Source organism: Rhodnius prolixus, unplaced genomic scaffold, assembly GCF_049639745.1.
Source record: "Rhodnius prolixus isolate KJV_2025 unplaced genomic scaffold, Rpr scaffold_1, whole genome shotgun sequence".
NCBI classification, from domain to species: Eukaryota; Metazoa; Arthropoda; class Insecta; order Hemiptera; family Reduviidae; genus Rhodnius; species Rhodnius prolixus.
Window position 1 is genome coordinate 42,901,065 of NW_027411581.1, and position 21,393 is coordinate 42,922,457.

At 31.2% G+C, this 21,393-nt stretch overlaps 2 protein-coding genes across 2 annotated transcripts in view; one reads left to right on the top strand and one right to left on the bottom strand.

Annotated features, from left to right (window-relative positions):
- The window catches only part of LOC141460134 (uncharacterized), a 69,438-nt gene that overhangs the window by 25,749 nt on the left and 22,296 nt on the right, over nucleotides 1-21,393 (top strand). Inside the window, exons 2-4 of the mRNA XM_074139825.1 lie at nucleotides 9,419-9,651; nucleotides 10,927-11,164; nucleotides 19,502-19,711. Coding sequence (XP_073995926.1) covers nucleotides 9,419-9,651; nucleotides 10,927-11,164; nucleotides 19,502-19,711 — 681 coding nt within the window. The remainder of the gene's footprint in view (nucleotides 1-9,418; nucleotides 9,652-10,926; nucleotides 11,165-19,501; nucleotides 19,712-21,393) is intronic.
- On the bottom strand, nucleotides 710-8,444 carry LOC141460126 (uncharacterized). The gene is made up of 6 exons (XM_074139817.1): nucleotides 8,176-8,444; nucleotides 3,528-3,620; nucleotides 3,194-3,304; nucleotides 2,553-2,819; nucleotides 1,444-1,605; nucleotides 710-1,261 (listed from the first exon to the last, which is right to left on the bottom strand). The coding sequence occupies exons 1-6, from the start codon at nucleotides 8,389-8,391 to the stop codon at nucleotides 1,070-1,072; spliced, it is 1,041 nt and encodes a 346-aa protein (XP_073995918.1). The 5' UTR covers nucleotides 8,392-8,444; the 3' UTR covers nucleotides 710-1,069.

Sequence of the window (21,393 nt, forward strand, 5' to 3'; positions counted from 1 at the left end):
TAATCAGGTATTATCTCCCTGTTGACCCATGCACTACTTCCCAGATATTTCAAGTTACTGCCTAAAATCAAAAAGTTTGGATTATTCTAAGGAGAGTATATTCCAAGTAACCATTTAGGCTCTCAAGGGAGATACTAGAAACCAGAGAGTCATGCCGGAAAAACCCCTTCCTTAATTGTTAGTCCCCTCACTATTCTTCCAGGAGGAGCCCCAACACCCAGGTCCTTTGAGGATGCCTAGGAAGAGAGAGAGGGGCCGGCGAATTGGCATGACCTCTTCTTTCAGCCTTAGATACGCCCCTCAAGAAAGCATAAATGTTTCCTACTCCATCACTCAGCATTTACGAAAGCATTTTAAGGAAAACAAATGCTTTCCCAAGCCCTCGTTAACTGGGAAATCCTACTTATCCAAAGCGGCGCATGTTACCTCGAAGACTCAGTATTACGACTCAGTCTCCCATTGCCATCCAACCTTCGGCCAGGCGCCTTGGATTGGGCTGATAAATGCTGGAAATAGAGGATTATCTTACCCCCTGTCATATGCTCTCATCCTTTCCCCAAATATCTTTCTCATCTTCTTCCTATATGGAAAAAAATTAGAATCTGAATTTAATGCACATGCTCAGCTGATGAGACAGTGTTGACAGTTTTTTAGGAAATAATTGTTTTTATGAAGTAGACTCATTCGATAAAGGACTTACTTAAGTTACAAGAGGTAATAAGGTTCTAAATGCTGGTTTATTACGACAATTTAACATTTTATTTTTTTTAATTGCTGAGAATATTTTAAATCGAATATTGACTTCTATTAGACAATTATGCTATTTCAGAAAATAGGCTACAATTTTAGTTACAATTATAAATTTCTAAAAATTTGCCTTTACTTTGTGTCTGTTTTGACTAGTATAAAAATTATTTACAGAGACCATTTTTTTTATAGGCAAATCTGTGCTGTTTTTAATGTGCTAATGTTAATGCTATCAATAAAATATTCACTTTTCATTCATTAAACAATTATTCTCACAACTTTGGATAATTTCAGCATTATCACAATAATATTTAGTATGTTTTTAAAGTATATCATCTCCTTCAATGCTGAGAGAATTTGAATATTTGTTTAAGACTGATGATACTTCTTTTTCCAATGTCTCCAGTTCATCAAGTTCCGCATCAAATTCGGTCTCACTGAATGTTGCATTCATTCTGTTATTTTGTAATTCCAAATCAATTTTCTGAAATACTGCAAGTTTCTTTACAGTTTCCTAAAAATAATTGTTATTAGCAATTTATCGTATGAGCAGTAATAGTAGTTGTCAGAATTTCCTTAATTTCTTCTGATTGTTCTTTTAAATTTTAAGTTAAAGTGTGATTGTAGGCAATACTTTATCCAAGTACAGTTTTAAAAAATACATGGAGGACTAGTGCATTAAATAATAAAAATTACCTCGATTTCAATGTCCGAAATTTCTGCTGACAATTTAGAGGTGAGTTTCTTATCCCCTGCAAAGAATTTATCTTTGTTGCGTTGTCCACTAGTAGAGTATTTATCTCTGTTTTTATTTAAAGGGGTACTTTTCTTTTCAGTTTCCTTCATTTCAAATTTAATCTGTAATGACAATTAAGACGGTTAAATGATCTTTCAAGTTGAATTTAATAAATAGAGAGCTTAATTATTAGGATAAAGTTTAAGCAAATCCAATCTTTAAGCATTATGCAAGTTTATTATGTAAAGGAGATTCGTCAAAGGTTATTTGTTCAATTAATCACATTATCATTATCTATTTTAGTCTGTAATAAAGGCAAGAAAGTTACAATCGCTCTCAGATGCGTTCCAAAAATTCAGCTAAAGAAATGTGTCGTTAAGTGGTAATAGGTGACTGTTGAACATTATTTTTATTAGGGCTAAGGTGACCAAGAATTCTTTGGGATGTCAGAAGGTAAAGGTACTTTTCAAAACACATCTCGTTACATGGTTGTCGCAAGACATTAAAAATACTCCATGTGAGGCGATTAGAGAGATTAAACAAATATCTTTTTTTAGGCAATAGTAAACTCGATCCTAAGTACCCGATAAGTTATCAAGCCCAACGTTCTTCAGGGCTCAACTCTCAGATCTGTTTTATTTGCAATGTACACATATGATTAGCTAAGTCAGCACCTTCTTTCTCGCGATTTTGGCAGCCGATATTTTCTTGTTCAGACTGTTCGATGTAACAGAATACATCGAAAAAAATAAATAAATAACAGACTCTTCATCAAATAAGAAGTAGACATTAAGGTTTAAAAAATAGGGCCAAATTTGTAACCTCTGTAGAATGCAAATAACACATTAAAAACTTACACCTTCTTTTAGAAAGAAGAAAACAGTCCAAACACCAAAATATAATCATTGAAACCAATCTTAGCACAGGTCATGCTTTAATTCATTTGTTCAATAGAACTAGTTTATTTTATCTAGTGTTTATGGTTATATTTCTGTAAGGCAGAAAGTATAAAGATTTTTTTTTTTCTTTAAAAACAAGTTAAAAAAAATCAAAAATAATAATTACAAACTTTATCCAAACCGTTGATAAGTTTCTTCATAACAAGTTGAACCCTTTTTATATGTTTTGCATTTTTTGCACAACTGATTCGCAGATTGTTTATACTTTCAGTATTATAATTCTTATTCTGATTCATGATGTCCTTTTGAAAACTTGACATTCTCTCTACTATGTCGTCTCTTTCGCCTGCAGAAGTTTCTTCGTCAAACTGTAGATTTGGTAATTGTGGAAATGGTATTTCTTGATTTATTCCTTTACGGCTGGATCTAGGTAACTTCTAACAAAAGAGAAAGATTAATTGATAAAATTTCTAAGTAATAATGGAGAAAAATAAGTTTTTACAGCTTAAAGTAAATATACTTCCCAAATTCAAAAATAATTTATACATTTTAATGTTTTAGTTCTAATTCATAGATATATATACTTAGTTCCAGTGAGTTTGCTAGAAAAACTACAAGGGTCTATTATGGCACGAGAGATTCTTCCCTGCTTGCTCATTTATGACTAAATTTAAAGTAATTTGTTTTAAAGGGTGAATACAATTTTAAAAAAAATTCTTTCCTTAATACTGGCTTTGCAACAAGCCGAAAAATTTACTCATATACTCATACTCATTAAATTATACCTGTAATTGTCATTATTAATAATTACCTTATGTGACTTTAGTTTGGACGAAACTACAGTTGCATTTTTTTTCGATGTTGGGAGACTGATTTTTTTCATTTTTCCAAACTTTTTGGTTAATATGGCACCTTTCTTTGGCTGGAAAGTTCAAGATATTAGTTCTACTGAAACGTTACTTCACTTATTAAAAATTCAAATATATGTGAAATTGCTAAGCGGCTTATTTATTTTCAATATTTAATTTTAATTCTGCGCTCATTCTTTATAAATATTGATCAAACATAATAGATGAAAGAACTTTGAACGAATTAAATGCTAACAGCTCGCATATAAAATTTTAGAAAATAATTTTATAAATTACCTTCGGTGAATCAAGTTTATTACACCATTTACCTCTTCTTATAAATCCGGCCACATCTTTAAATTCATTTTGATCATTTTCTTCTTTACCATCCTAAATTTTTTAATTACATTAACATTTAATTAAATTACATCTTTTATTTAAATGATGTCTAAATTCATCTAAATTACTTGATTACTACATATTTAGAATAAACTATTACCACAATATCCCGACTTTCATCTCAGTTAACAAAGCACCATGGAGAGATTATTCATGAGGAATTGCATTTTTTTGATGATGGAAAGTAGTTCAAATATAAATCTCCTTAACAAAAACTTACAGTTTTAAAAGTTAAGTATAAGGGTTGATTAAACGCCAAAAGGTACACAAATCAGCAGTTCCCAACATTTCATTAATACTTCATTGATATAATTTAAGTAATTTTACTGCATTAACTTTTCCTTCACATTTTTTAGAATTTATTAGATGTCACAGACCCTTATGCTGGCCATTTTCGTCTACAAAATATTTACTCAAGTAGCACACCATTTAACTTAGATTGACTGTAATATCTATTTATCTATAATAATCAAACTATTAATCACAGGTGAAAAAGAAAACGTTATAAAAAATATAAAAAAAATAAGAGGCTAAAAAATTCATAAACTTTTTTTACATCAATAATTTTATGCATTTATTTTTATTTTTAAATAAAAATCATTGGTTTAAGTTCATTCTTCGATTAAAGTAATTGTTATTTTATGTTGTAGTCAAACGTTTCTAATAATAAGTAATAAATAATCTGGCTTTATCGCAAATAATATAGTTTTCTTCAATTACATTCTCAATCTAGGTGTTCTTCCCACAATGTTATATATATGTAATATAAAATAAAGAAAATAAAGATATGCATATTTTTAGGGCAGCTAATTATTCCAGTATTTTACCATAAGTAAAATTAGGGGGACTAAATTAAATTACAATTGAGAAATGAGTAAATATTGTTGAATAATCTACTTGTTATTAAATGTATATGTTATTTGTGCTCACGAATATTTCGGTAAAACGAATTTAAGACTGAAATATTGTTTTGAATCCTCCGTGATTGAAATTTAAAAAGTGGCCGACTCTAACTTTGTTTTTTTCTACTTTAACATGCATGTATATGTGACTACTCAGAATAATTCATCACTCATTTTATCATAATTATAATAAAAAAATATTATGAATGAACTGGCCAGCATAAGGGTCTGTGACAACTAATAAATTCTAAAAAATGTGAAGGAAAAGTTAATGCAGTAAAATTACTTAAATTATATCAATGAAGTATTAATGAAATGTTGGGAACTGCTGATTTGTGTACCTTTTGGCGTTTAATCAACCCTTATACTTAACTTTTAAAACTGTAAGTTTTTGTTAAGGAGATTTTTGTACCTTTTGGATAGATTTTCCTTTTTGTCTATTTGCAAAGTTACGTCTGCTTTACAGATTTTTTAAAATTTGGAATAAGCTATTCTATCATTATAACCTGATAAGGTGTTAAATCGGAACCGTAACTACCACTGGAGAGATCTTTTTAAAGAATGATTATAGTTACGGTCCCCAAACCATCCTCAATAACCATTTTTTTGAGAAAGCGTTTTGAATAAAATAGGAAGGTATTTGTACGTAAATAGCAAAATTAAACTGCGATTTCAGTACTTCCTTTTAAGAGGAGCAAGAAAAATAAACTGCGATTACAGTACTTCTCCCTAAAAGGCAAAGATTTTGAATCGAACGACAATTCATTGATGTAAATCGGTTCACTCATTGATAATTTTAACGATTGCAGTACTTCCTCTTAGTAGGTGTAAGAGCATGATGGCACTTCACAGCCACATAGAGGAGCTTTAATCACTTCTTCGTGCTAAATTTTATCAAAATCGGACTAAGCTTTGTAGAAATATTGGTAATAATAGTTTTAGAAAGGGCCTTATTTGGGTGGGGCGAACTCCCCTCCTTATGAGGCATAGCGTCGAGACTTTTAAAGTACAAATCTGTACAAAATTTCGATTCGAATGACACTTCATTCATGAAAATCGGTTCACGTGTCGATAATTTGAAACGATTGCTATACTTCCCCTTAACAAGTTTAAGAGCAGATCGTCGCTTTATTGTTAGGTAGGGGAGCCCTAACCCTATCATCCTACCAAATTTTATCAAAATCGGGCCAAGATTTACAGAGTAATTAGTAATAATAATTTTGGAGGGGGCCTTACATAAAGGGGGCTAACTCCTCTCCCATTCAATGTACAGGGCCGAGACCCCCAAAAGGCACATCTACATAAAATTCCGAATCGAATGACACCTCATTCATGAAAATCGGTTCACGCGTTTAGGCGCTACGTTGTTTACAAAAAAGGTAACAACAAGAACAAGAAGAAGAAGAAGAAGAAGAACAAGAACAAGAACATTTTTTGAAAAAGCCGTTTTTGCTCATTTTCGGCAACTTTTTTCTCGAAACCTATTAGATCTAGGTGGTTGCAAAAAAATTACAGTTATAAAGGAGGATTTGCCCTATATTATAAAGAAAATTTGGGAATTTTATCTTTTATAGAAAAATAGAAAAAAATTGTCAAAGTTGGGTGTTTTTCAACGTTACACTTTTTCGTGCAGTTTTTGATGGTCAACCCTTATACAACTGTCCTACCGGACAGTTTTAATATAAATATAATATATTTTTATATTAATAAAGGGTTGACTTTTTGACTATCATCAGTTCAGAACGTTAGCAATTTGAAACTTCTTACAAACTGAGGTATAGATGACCTTTGTAACCCTCCCAATTGGCATACCCAACTTTTAATTCAGCGCAACCACGCGTTGAAAGTTGTCACAATAAACTTCATGTTTCAAATTTATTAGTGAGGACTGGGTATACCCCATTATCTGTAGCAAAATCGACGCTGTATTTCACAGTGTACATGTTGGCTGGGGTCAAGAAATAATTACTTTAGGAAATATTACGAGTATTTAAATTTAAGTCACTCGTATTTAAATGTTTATGTCACTCCTGGTGCCCATCTTCAGAAACTGGGGTTATAAAGTAACCTCCACTGACTGGAGCAACAACTTTTATAGGTCGCTTAAGGCTGGAAACATAGTGGAGCGGCGAGCAAAGCGGCGATGATAGCGAAGAGCGAAGCGGCAAAAACAAAAACTAGAAATAGATAGAGTTGCTCTATCTTCGCTCTGCTCGCCACTATGCGCGGTTCCATATGTTAACTTCTGTTTGATATCGCCGCTTCGCTCTTCGCTATCATCGCCGCTTTGCTCGCCGCTCCACTATGTTTCCAGCCTAACACACATGTTAAATAAGTGTAGCAGTCTGGTTGATTACCAACTTAAATAATTCTTCATAAAATGAATCAGCCGAATCTAATTACTTATTGCTTGAAGAAATAAAATATAAAATTGTGAATTAATTGGATGTTTGGCCGTTGTTGATATACACATTTTAACAGTTTTCTGGTCAAGCAACACAATTATTAAAATTAATAAATTTATTAAAATTTATTTGTAAGTAAGGCATTGTAAAAGCGAATAAAAATAACTTCATTATTAGGCCACACATCTAGGTGTCTATTCTTATCTTTTTCCCAATTGGGTCTTCACGGGTAATTGTGTACAGTATTGTTTACGGTCGGGCCGAAGCTCAGACTCAATTTTGAAGTAAGGAAAACCGATCGGACAGATTAAAATTGATCTTAAGAAATGTGTACTAGTCTACGAACAAATGCTATTGCACGTGAACTGAAGCGCACAACGGCTTCAGAAAGCTTTGCCCCTTGTACTGATACCCTTTTTTCGTTAAAGCAACTTATTTATAGGTGGAGAGGGAGTGAAACATGTTGTCACACATCCTTTTTGTAGACTGCTAATAAGTATTTGACGTCGTCAACTAGGATAAGTTGTGAGAAGTAATATGAAGAAAAAGGATAATGAGCCAAACTAGTGATATCATTAGAAGTCTCTATGACCAAGCGACATTTGTGGTCAGCAAGTACATGTAAATAAAGCCTGTTCCGACAATCGAAGAGTTGTGTCAAGGTGTTATTTTTTAATCGTATCTATGCGATTTATTCATGATTATGAACTAACTTTTTATGTTTTATTTTGGTTCATAGTTTTATCAAAAATTATTATTTTTTAATTCTAAAACGAGAGAGATGTTGGCCTTTTCTCTTAAGTACCCTTTCAGTGTAATTTATGTACTTATCTGCTATTAAATATTAAATTTTAATTTATAGATTTTTTTTTAGTTTTCCCCATTTTTTTTTCTTGAAAATCATACCTTTAAAATGACTTCATAGAATATCGTTGATTTTATGCACGCATATTTTTTCTGACCGCTTTCGTATTTTCATCCATTAACTGAGAGGAAGGGATGATTGATCAGTTTAATCTAAAGACATTTGACTTCAACTTTCTTTCTGTCATATAATACGCTTGCTGAGCTATTATCCAGCACTGCAGAAATAATTTTGAATAGCTATGATACTGAAGTTCTCTATACTTTTTAGTTCAACTTGTAAGTTTTAAGAAAATTTAATTTAACTTCAGCAAAGGAAAAATCGTTCGATTATTCTCACCAGTTTTTTGTTTTGTTTTATATGTTCTCACTTACCTCTTCTACTTGATCACAAGCTTCACTGTTTTTCTTAATTAATTGTAGATCTACAGCACTGGTTCTCACTTCACTATACTCTTCAAACTTATCTTCTTTTAAAATGAATTCAAGTCTTTCTCTTTCATTTTTTGTTAAAGGATCTTTCAAGCCTTGTTTATTGAATTTGGACAAATTATTACCATTAATGTTATATTCACTCATTGCTATAGGCATTTACTACTAATCCGTTTTGAAACAAACGTGCTCAGTTACCTTGGAAACACAACTATCGTATATCACTATGACTACATTAAATGTGTACTCAATTTTATCACTTGCAATATTGTATCCAAAGTTGCGTAGAAGATATGCGATTTAATAGAGAAATATTATCCGAGTTGGTGCCATTTTCTTGTAGGTACTAGAAAAATGAAAATTGGTGGAAAGTTATCTGCTGTTCAACAGGAATTATATTAAATTAAAATGCACAAAGTGCTGGATTTTTTGTTACTTAATCAGGGCTTTGAATCTACCAAGATAAATAAAGATATGGTTATAAATTAAAATAAAAGTTTTAATTATTTTCTTCTTTATTCCCAATTGCATCATATTTGGCGTAAAAATTAAAATAATTTATTTTTATTAGCTAACAATTTTTGGTTTTGTTTTGAGTTTTCTCATTGCACTGGGACCTCATTATAACGTTCCACTTTCCACTCCGATCTGTTGGAGGCATTTAAGACAAACCTTTTTTTTTTCTCAAGCAATTTATTTTTTCAATATAAAGATGCCTTCTGGAGGAAGTAGTCTCCGGGAAAATTTAACCAATGTATCGTGATTTATGTCAAAATTAATGTTTTTTTAAAGAAAATATTACCGATTTTTGGAATATTTCCGTACTTATTCTTGGTGAAAGTCAAGATTCACTGGCAAGAGCCATCCATCTCTTTCAATTATAACATTATACAATTAGTATATATCTTTACTGTTAATAGTTAATAATCTTTAAATAATGCCGTAATTTAATTACACTACTTAACCATGTATAGTATTTTATCACATCATCAGTTACATAAATGTGAAAGGGACGATTTAAGGCTTCTTTTAAAGAACATTAAAAATTAATGCTTATTGATTTGTTTGAAAAATAGCCAAAATCATTTTATGTTCATTTTATAATAGTTTCTTTAATGATGTTAGTACTAAAAATTGATATAATAATGAAAATGCTGTAAGTTTATTTCTGTTTCTTATGTTACAGCAAAAACGCCAGATCTTTAGGGAACAGGTTTTACCACACTCAGGTGGTAAGATACCTGAAGAAGCGTTCAGATCAGACCGATTAGCCTTGAATAGACTGAATGCTCAAGGAATAGCTGTACCAGATGGAATCCTGTTAGAATCTAGACGTAGAGAATCGCATTTTCCATCGCATCGTAATGATCCTGAAATAGATAAATCAATTATTAAACTTATACAAACACCTGATGGAAGGTAATTTTATAATTTCTAAGTTTACATTTTAACTGATATTAGCTACATTGGAGTTCTTTTATTTATTAGAATAAATTGGCCAAGACTCAACATAGTTATTAAATAAGGAATTGAAAAACTAATATTAGGGAATAGGATGCTTTCCTTTTAATGTTTCTGAGTCATTGACATTTAGGGTATATTTTTCATCTAAATTCTTCATTAATGTTTCAAAAACTGTATGAAACAAATTCATATAGGGAGGTTATTTTACAATGCCTCGTTTTAGATCTAATTTCTGGGCTGATATTTATTTCTTACATCATACAAGCGAATTCCACTCAGTTATTATTATTATTATTTTTTTGAAGTAAAAGAAAAAGAAACATGGGCGTCTGTGAATTAAAAAAAATAAATAAATTATTTTGCAGATTTCTGAAATTTTTGTTGAGTGGCTTTACTGAACGGAATTAATGTTATGTAAAAATACCTCTATTTTAAAGTATACTTTTCTATCTTTAAGTTTTTTAACAGTTCAGAATTTTTTTTTTTATTGTAGCGCAATTCTACTCTTAAGTGTGAGCTACACAAATTCCGTGTGATTAAGGGAGGAGATTTTATACCAAAATAACAATTGTTAAAAGTGAATCCATATTTATCTGACAATGGATCCTCTTCTATATTTTTGAAAAGACTATTTTTTTTTTTTTTTGTCTAAGTGTATGTGTAATTAGATTCGTGAGGAAAATTCTTTCTCTTTTTCATCACTATAGTGAGGTGTTTACATATGTCTTGTGCACTTGCTTCATTGTCTCGTAATCATTTAGTTGTTCAAGGGCGAGCGATAAAGGTGTGTGGGATCTCAAGTCTTCTTTAATTTAGTTCATATTTTAACTAGAAACTTCTGTGAAGAAACGTTAGAAATTTTGGTATAATATAATATCAAGGATAGGAACGCGGTCTCATCCAAAAAATAAAAAATTCAATATTCATTATGCGGACAAATTGGATAATGGACAAGAAAGCATAAAAATCATATGCCCATGATTTCCTCGCTGGTAATTACTATTAGAACAAGAGAAATGGAAAGCATTTAATTTTTTTTTGTATTGTTTATTGAAGCATTCACCTTTTCTGAGATTAAAATTTGATCTATTGAAAATACTTTTATTGAGCAAATCTTCAATTAGTATTTTTTCAATAAAAATAAATAAATAAATAAAAACCTCTTCACAGTGAAAGTGATTATTACAATTTTATATCATGAAAACGCATTGCTGAACAAAAATGTTGTAGGTATGCCCCACCAGAAGGAAGATATCCATTTAATAATGTGATAGAGTCAACGTACATTATAAGAAGGCCAATCAATGCTCTGTCCATACTCATACCACCGCAACAACCAGTTAAAACTACATTAAGGCTGCCAGCAAAACCGTTCTTCCAACCAGATCAAGATATTTTCAGTATTGGTGAAGCTGATAACAGTTTTGATCTTCTCAACACTTATAACACTGATTTTCCGGGATCAAAGGTTAGTTTTTCTTCTTTTTCATCTAAATGAAGCTTTTCAGGAAAGTAAAGGATATTGGAAGATATTAAAGAATTAATGAGATGTAAAATGGTTGACTTCTTTAACAACCGTGTTGTAGAAGTGAACTGCCATTTCTTGGGAAAGCTTCCTCCACGGTACTTTTGTACAACCTAACAATTCTTTAAGGATCATCAGTATTATTATTTCAAAATTAAATCAATAAAGTATGTAAAAGTTTACTTTAAAAAACCTGATATTGAGAAGCACATATTTTATTCTTCTAAAACTTTTACTCATAATTTTCAGTATCTTGAATCTCTAAGCAGCTCTTCCTTTATCTTTAGGGCCATGGTTAAGTTTTCTTATTATTTTTTTTTAAAGTGAATAAACCCTCAAACGATCCCTAGGTGTAAAATTAAAATTAGCAACAATTACAGTGCTTCCACGGTAGTAAGGAGAGAAATAAGTTTTAAAAGACGAGGATGAAAACTGGATTATGTTCATATGATGTGCATACTTTCTGATTTGTGAACCTTTAGTCTTTTAACCAAACTTTATACTCTACTTTTTAAAAAGAAAGTTTATTTAAGGAAATAATGTTATTATATAATAATAATAATAATAATATTTATTCTTCACAGGAAATATAAATTATAAATTACAAAATGAAAATATTGTACGGCTTGGAAAATCCGTCAGCCGGAGTCGATGTTAAATAAAAACAAATAAACCAATATATATAACTGATCTAGAAATAAAAATAAAACGAAATAACCAATATATAACAGAATTATAAATTAATAATTAAACTCCTGAACCAGCTGATAACGATAAGACCAGGCATGGCGAGCAATATTTAATAAGAGGTTGACAACTTTGCGTTCCATTTAGGAAAGAAATCAGTTGTTCTCTCGTAAGTACTGAACGTCCGAAATAGAGTCTCCGGATCTCAAAAGAAAGAATTGAGCAGTCACCAAGAAAGTGTACCACGTCCTCAATGCACATGTTGTTATTATATAGCTAGAATATTAAATTTTATCTAGGTTTTTATCCATAACAATTTGTTTTTGTGCTTGTTATTAATTCAACCTTAACAGATAAAAATTTTAGTTTCGGATCTAAACATAAATTCATTGAATTACTTTTTACAAATTAACCTTTTAAAAAATCCAATTATTGTAAATAAAATCTAGACGATTCCTTTTAGATTTTCTCTTCCTAGCAGCCTCTATACTTTACTGCATTGAGATTGACATTGAGTGTTGCTGCAAGGGAACCCTGACCGGTGGCCGGCACTGATCAAGTCAATTTGGTTTGAACATTAACAATTTAAAACGTTTTATCAGACACAAAAATAACAACATTTAATATGGACTAAGTTGAAAATAGGTGACAATAATTACGATAAAAATGTAAAATAATCTTCCTCATTGTGGAAATGCATACAAAGAAAGAAAGTTGACAGACAGTATCAGTTAAAAATCAAAACAAAAAAACAGTTTTTCCACACTTTCTAACAAATCTATCTGTCCTCCCTATTTCCGGTAATTATTTTAATAGAGGTGACTGGAATATTTAAGGTGTCTCTTAAAATAAGCGACATCAATAATAATAATAGCAATGCACTGGAAAAGGTTCCGTGCGCTAACAAAGTCAGAGATTGATGTGCCTTAGGAGGAAATAAATAAATAAATAATTGTTATTACATTGCAACTGTCTCCAGCGAGTGTTTGCTTGAAATGATACTGAGCATTCTGGGAACAAAATTACTATTGTCAAGTGAACAACTTGCAAATTTATTTATATTTAGTTATTCTTTCGTATTTTTGGTAATTGCCATTATGCCTTCTAGCCTAGACTAATGGCAGTATTTTTCTCTGGCCGCACTCTAATGATAGTTTAAAAAAATAAAAGTAATACCATAATAATTAATACCAAAAAAATAATGAGTAGGTAATGGTTGGTGGAAGTAAACTTTCACATTTTAAAAGGAAGTCAAGTCAAAATTCTTTATGGGACATGATGGACCAAATTCTGTATCCAGTCAGAGTAGTAGTAAAGAAGAATATTTTGATACATAAAACGTAAATTATTAAAACGTAATTATTAGCTAACTCGGTCTTGCCGAGTATTTATTATTTATTTTATATTATTTTTAAATCCTCTTTCTGTAGAGAAAATATAGCAACTGCGTCTCAAAATTGAGTTTTCACCTGGAGTATATGGGTTTCGAGGTCCGCTTAACGGGGACAATTCTGTTGCAAATGTTTTCACTCTCGATAGTGGAAATCTAGTTGATAAAATTGGATCAACCTTGCGATGTTATCTAAACGGTTGGTTGCCCAAATAAATTTTTTCCACAAAATCGAAGTTTAAGAAAATGTCTCGGAAAAGTGAAAAAAAAACAACCGCTAGGTTGCAGTTAAGTCTTCTCAATAAGGTCCAATCTAAAAATAAATTCAAACTTCCAGCGATTTCTTGATTAAACATTTTTCTATTTACAGTATTTGTATTTATAAGTTCAAAAAGCATAATTTCTGTAGATTCAATTAAAATGTATGGAGTGATACAAACAGATTGTTAAACATATATTTTAAGCTTACATTTTTATTGTTAATTAAGTGGGAACTCTTATTATATTTAATTTATATTATAAATTTAAACATAAAGAATTCTGCTAGTACATATTCCAAAAATAATTATTTTTTATCATAAAAGGTTGAATATCCCCTAAGAATTGGATATCTTAATCTTATTTTTTAATAACTACTTTTTTTATTACTTTATCAAAGAACAGAAGTTTCAACTATCCTATGTTAACATCAGTTTGTACAAATTAGTATTGCAAAACTAATTTCTGTGTTTCTCGTCTTATTTACGGTTTTATCCGTATTGGTCTTTCTATTTTCTTGTTCTTTTCAATAATAACTTTCTAATGATTGATTGCGGTTGTCCATTTTTTCCTTGTATCTTCTGCTTTCTCATTTGTTTTTATTAGGCGGGTGGTTTGTTTTCACCTTAATGAAGCATTTTTTCCACAAGGTATTCTGTTATCCATTATTAGTATTCTGGTTTTATTTTATTTTGTTTTTATATCCTTTTAAATAATTACTTTAAGTTAAGCACTTTCTTTTATTTCAATTAAACAATTTTATAGTCGATAAGTTTTGTTTTAATCTGTCAGACGGTTGTAAACCATGTCATAGATGTTTTATGGATTTTATTATTTGATTTTTGTTTCTTTTATGCGAATAAAAACATTAATAATAAAAAAAAAAATACTAATGATAATAATAATAAAATATAACTAGTTATAATTGATAAACCTTATCATAAAATTGAAAGTGTATTCCTCCAAAACTACAATGTTTTAAATATATCAGAATTTATTAGTCATTTAGCAAAACTTATCAACATGTTTTTAAAGTATGACACAACATTAAGTTTGTGAACTTTTGTAAACTAAATTCAAAATTATGTTTATGTATAAAAGGTACAGGAACTTTAGATCATTACCTGGATTATACATCCTGAGTCTAGGATAATTATTAATTCTAATGATGTGACATAACTGTTTAAAGGAACTTGTACAGTAAGTGTAGCTTGTTATTACAGTAAGATTTACAAAGGACTGGGTAAATCGCCGGAATGACTCGACATGAAATGTTCCAACATTATTTCCTTGTAAAAGTTTGTGTCTGCTTGTTCATTCATTACTTTACAATGTTTAGGTCATTTTTTGTCCGCAGATGCTTTGTATACTTTTATTTTCTTACTGTACCATTACATTTTTATTACAAAGAGACCGAAATGGTCAGCAAGAAAACAGTAAGATACGTAAAAAGGAGATTGTATTTAGAAATAGCTTAACTCTTTTTTTCTGTAATACAAGACTTGTATTATGAAATTTAGACACAGGAAACTGTTCAAAGTGACATTGTGCCTGTGTTGAAAAAAAAAGTAAAATACCTGAAGACTCTTTTATCTACTTTTTGGCACATATCTATCTACTTTCCACATAATGTCCATCACATACTGCTTGCTCCACACATTGACTGGCACATTATTATTACGTACTGACACTGTATATTAACAAATACGACTACTGTCGACGTGACATCCATTAGAGTACAATTTCTGTCTCCCAAATGTACTTTTAAAGTAGAATAATTATTGATTTTTTTACCAGTTTATTTCTTTTTCTATTACAATTGTAACAGGAAATGTGACAATTGTGACAAATTTTTGATTTTTCTTTTGCCTTTATTTGTGAACGAAATTTAGTGCAAAAATACAAATATTAGAGAAACAAATAATAAACTGATCAACTTTTCATTTCCATCTCAATTTTTTAAAAAAGTTTTTCGTAATTTTCTTGAAAACCATATTTTGAGGGTTTCTTGATCTTGTTTTAAGTAACTACTCACATAAAGCTCTATCACTTTCATCTGAAAACTTTTTCCAAGGGAAATTAACTTTGGATGTGTATGATTTTTGTCTCAATAAATATGGTACTTAATCTTTTTAAAATTCGGAACAAATGTCGATTGATATTTTTATTTTAGTTCACTAACATACCAAATTTTGAAGTACTATTTATTGGAGAGTTATTTAGATAGGAAACAAAATAAGTTTAATGGTACACCTGGGGGACATTGTAGATTAAGAATGTGGGTACGAACTGTACAGTGGGGTTGTAGGCTGTTTGATTTATTTTTGGAACACAAAGTACCATCACTGTAGTGTTATCGTGCACAATAGTGTCCTGCACGATACAATTAATATTGACGTAATTATTAGAATGGGGGTCACATCTTCCTTATAGTATTTTGTATTTAGTTTACATAATTCTACCAGTTATGCACTACAATAGCGTTCATTTGGCTTTGTGTAACCAACTGTGATAAAGTTAGCTACATAAAATGACATTTTGGTGAACCTGCCAGGTGATTACTACCCTGATGCTGGTCCAAATAAATTAAACATGATAGTAAGCCCTGAAGAAGAGTAATTATCTTGGTAGAGGGTAATTAGAGTACTTTTTTTTTTAAATGTTTGTTCTATTTGTTAGGAACATTGTGATTAATTTGAAGTGTTCTTTTCTTTGCTCTTGGTTGGCCCTTCAGTACACCAGGAACCAACTTCTTCTCAATCCTTAAGTTCCGTTCAACCTCAGCCGATTAGTCATCACATCGTTACGTCATCGTTTTCTAGGATGTATTTTCTATTTCTTACCCTAGGAATCAGGAAGAACCATACAGTAGCCGAGGTGACAGTCTCTTTCTATCGACCTTTCAACGTGCCTCAACTCTTAGAATGTAGGATATAAAGATTCCGGAGCACTTAGTTTTTTCTTATTCGCTTGATTCCATTTTCTCTTACACTTATTATTAAATGTGGCTCTAAGAATTTTGTGTTCCCCAGACATTAGTCTCAATTCGCAATGCTCATACAAATAAGAGCCTTTGTGGATGAGATTTATCTAAATGTTAGTATATAGAAAGAAACACCTGCAGCGAGCAGCTAATCTTGCATTGAAGTCTTGTTTTGTGTTCTTTTATATACATAAAGAATCAGAGTCCATTTTAAAGTAATTTTCTTCGTAATAGTAATTCCATTTTTCCTTTATTTGATGCCTGAAGAACTTAATTTATACCGTCTTATCAGTTCACCCATAGACCAGAGGAGCTGGTCCTCAAGTTCTAACACGGCTAAACTGTAATTAGCATCGGCCACATAAGCAATATGTTAAATGGATCCATTTGCATTTTTCCTAACTACTCTTGCAGTTGCACTAGTGCTACTTTGAAGAGGATTGGTGATAAGGGATTAGTTTCCATCTTAGCCGTGGAAAGTCAATCTGCATTTACTAACAGAAAGAGTGATGCACTTTACTTAACACTTTCTTTCAAGGAATGCCAAGCATTGTCGAAGTTTTAATGATCACTTCCAGTCCTTACTATTAAAATGATTGTATAATAAAGGCATAATTAGAATAAAGTTGAGCGAGTTCTTTTGAAATGAGTCTATTTCTATATTTTAACTAAGTCAAGTATATTTGCCTAATTGTATCATCCATCGGTCACCAGGAGTATTTTTGTTTTTTAACCATCTAAATGTGAAGGTCCACCAAGAAGCATCAAAATTAACAACTTCTCTACTATCAGAGCAGTAATGGTCAGAAGCAGTGTGGTTAAAGGTGACATGGCAATAATAATAATAATAATAAGTAGGGAAGGGATTAGCTATGAGGTTAGCATACTGGACTCCCACGCGGAGGTCCCGGGTTCGAATCCAGCTGCTGACCCTTAGATTTTCTCTTCCTAGGAGCTTCTTACAGCTCACTGTCCGGTGATGGACAGTGTTGTCTGTAACGAGAGAACACTGTCCGGAGGCCGCCAGTGCACTGAAAAAAGCTCCGGGCGCCAATAACCTTAGATGTTGACGCGCCTTAAATCATAAAAAAAATAATAATAATAATAAGTAGTTAGTTGGCTGGATAAGTTATGAATCGGTTGAAAAGCCAGATTATACGTGTAATCGAAAACTTCTAAGATTTGTTATTAAGTTGATTTTCAGTAAGTAAAAAAAGAAAAAAAGTAATCGCTTATTTTTCAGGGGGGGTTATCGTCCAACTACCAATTAGATGTCGTGGACGGGGCGGAAACTCATACTTTACTATAAACAATTTTGTATAAGAAATAAAAAGTAGTCATACGCGGGATTCGAAGATCTCCACTTACAAAGTGTTTTGACCAATAGACCAACACACGCCCCGATAGTTAATTATTTTTGCCAGTGATTAAAAGGAGTCTAAACCAGGGGTGGGCAACCTATTTTAAGTAGAGAGCCATATTTCCTTAAATAATTTAAATAAATCTTACCAAGAGCTGCTAGAATGATATTGTAAAAAAATCTGTAGATCATTTATATTCACAAATTATTATTTTATGATATCCAATAACATTTAAATGTTTTATATATTTATTTTCACATATTGCAAAGTAAATAAACAAATAAATAATAACGAATGAAAAGGCGGCAGTCTTACAATATAAATCAAGTACTTTATTTTGATATTGTATAATTCTATTCATTTCGAACCTATCACATTTAAAATGTTTTTGAAAAAATACCTGTAAGAAATGGAATTTTCATTCGTTTCAATAAAATTAAACTATACAATATATTTTGGGCAGGGTGAAGAGCCACACAATTTGGATAAAAGAGCCGCATGCGGCTCGCAAGCCATGGGTTGCCGACCGCTGGTCTAAACCAATGATCATTTTTTCATAGGTATTGCATTGGAAATGTGCTGAAAACAAATTCAAGCATACTACATAACACATACATGAATACTTTATTTGAGATGCTACCTAAGAGTGATAAGTTGTAAACGAAACGATCCAGTACAAGTTTGTTTCAGATTGGCAAGCAAATAGAGGATAAAAGAATTATAACTGCAGTATTCTAAATTGTTTTAAGCCAAAGCTTTACTTTGCGTAAATTTATTTGTTCCCTACTTATTTTACATTTCATCTTTAGTCAAGTGAAATTTGGAGATTCTTTTATGTTTTGCTTTTTGGAGAATAGATTTTTATTTAGTAAATACTTGTTGAAATATTCTTCTTCATGATTATGGTAAGGAACTCGTTCTTTCACTGCATTGTGACATCACTTAGAATGAAACCGGAACTATTAAACTAAATTAATTCAATTTTTTTTCCTCCTCATTCACGCCCTTTATGACCCTGTTATTCTAATATGTACTGCTACACTGACGTAACAGAAGGTGAGATCCTCTTTCATAATTCTTTGTAATCTTAAAAACAATCTTTCTACATATACAAAAAAAAAGTCTAAACATGTTTAAAATATTTGTACGTTTTTAGTGACGAAATAGTTGACATGTTGTAGGATAGCAAATTGTGGACTTGGCCCACGTTATGTAGCCTAGTCTAACAATTTTTGTGGTTGATCCAAGTAGATTAACTTAATTGCATTTTATTTATGTTTTTACGTATCCACTGTTATTGCGTTTTGCACAATACTTAACTTGCCATTTAGTGTTTTTAATGCAGTTTTTATTTTTTATAAACAGTATTTTGATTTTTTTAACCGCTTGGGTTTGACAACCATCAAGTGAACCTACCGTTCAAATATCGTAGTTATTAAGGTAAATCGTACATATTAAGCGTCAACAATCTCGGGACAAACACTTCAAAACTAAAAGAAAATAAGAGATATACTTTATGACAATTAAAATTTAACTTGTTTGGTTTATCATTATTATTAATAAATGAGTGTATGATAATTTTTGTTTTGTTTACATTTCAGTTATGGTCAGGATTTGGTCCTTTTTTCCATGATTCAACTAACCGAATATTAAGGCAAACAAGGAAAGACACTGTTCCTGATAATGGACCAACCTCGCCGGAAAATGTCTACCCTTCGCTCAACACCATACCACAAACTCCATTTAAATGTCTAATATCGCAGAATGTAACTCATCATGCTATGGTACCAGATCCCAACACCAGCTGCCAAGTAAGTGTTATTTGTTATATTTATTACTTAAAATTCAATGTAGGTTGATGTATTTGACTTTCATTTAATTAATTCTCAATATTTGCAAAAATATTAAGATATTTTATAAAATACCTACTGTAGAGTGGAGACAATCTCTATTAAAGGAACTTTGTTTTTCAAATCTTATTCCAATCAAATTAAGTGTTTTGAAAATTGAAATCTGGTGTTAACCCTGTAATCCCGGTTATTTACTGTGCCCAATCTAAACCGTCTAGACTTACCGGTATTATACTTAAAGAATGCTGAAAATTTCATCCTTTTTTGCCAACAATCAAATAAACTTGTAAGTAAGGCGATGATCTAGTCATACTGTGAATATTAATAAACTAAATGATGTGATTGAAAAACTATAGTATAATAATAATATTAAGTGAAATCATAAAGGAGAAAAAATAAATGCTAGGGAAAAATACTGGAAAAACAATAATTTTCCATATTATTATTATTAATAAAATTATAATTATATTTTTAATTTTATATTCTAATATTCAAGTTAAAATCTGTTGTCTGTATTTTTATCAGGTATATTTGTGGTATTTATTATTTTCTTATTATTATTACTGGGCACTTATTGTTAAAAATATTATTTGTAAATATTTTTATCGTGTATATTCTGATCTACACTGAAGCCCGGAATAAGATTAAAATTGAATCAAATTATTCATCATAAACTAAGGCTTGATCGTCTCTCTACAATTAATTATTAATATAAGAATTTTAAATTTACTTTTTCTACCCAGAAATAGGACCCCCTATTTATTCTTTACTCCATTTTTCACTTCAGACATACCAACTCATCCTAACAACACACTTCTCACATACGCAGATGACACCGCCTTACTGTCTACTAATCATGATCCTGTAATAGCTCACAGAAATCTGCAATCTCATCTCTCCTCCTTAGAACAGTGGTTCAAGAGATGGGCTATTAAGCATAATGAAACCAAGTCTCAAAACATCACCTTCACTCTTCCTCCAGTCTTCTATAACCTAACACCTCTACCAGTAGTGAACGGTGCCCGCTACCTTGGGCTTTACTTAGACCGAAGACTTTCTTGGAATCCCCCACACTAGACTTAAAAGAACAGAACTAAACAGACGCTATCGACTACTTAAAAGACTCTTAGACGATAGATCAAAACTCTCTCTGTACAACAAAAGACTGATTTATACTTCTATTTTGAAACCCATCTGGGCGTATGGAATAGGGTTCCACCAAACGTTCCAATCTCCAAAGGATTCAACGTAAAATACTTCGAACTATCGTAAACGCTCCATTTTATGTCTCCAACCTGCCTATACGCACTGACCTTAACCTTCCTTTTGTCACCCAAGTTGCTAAAACACGATACAGAAAACTCCACTTTAGCCTGCAATCTCATATAAATCCTCTAGCTCAAAATCTTTTTTCTAGAACTCTTCCTGACAACCCGACAAGACGTCTTAAAAGACAGTGACCTCGTGATCTTCTCTCAAGTGAAGAGAATGACTAACCATATAATGTTTTGGAGTGTTACCATTGGGTAACTTCTCCACTCAATTACTTCTACTGTTCACTGTTGTCATTGTTACTTATAGCGCTAACGCGCTGATTTTAGCACAATAAACGCATAAAACAAAAAATTTACTTCTTCATTTGG

What these genes read in the sequence shown, in the direction of transcription:
- LOC141460126 (XM_074139817.1), bottom strand. Translation starts at nt 8,391, where the DNA reads ATGCCTATAGCAATGAGTGAATATAACATTAATGGTAATAATTTGTCC. An exon ending in CTTGTGATCAAGTAGAAGAG is followed by an intron (nt 3,621 to 8,175) that starts GTAAGTGAGAAC and finishes TAAAAAATTTAG; the next exon opens with GATGGTAAAGAAGAAAATGA. An exon ending in TTATCAACGGTTTGGATAAA is followed by an intron (nt 1,606 to 2,552) that starts GTTTGTAATTAT and finishes TTGTCATTACAG; the next exon opens with ATTAAATTTGAAATGAAGGA.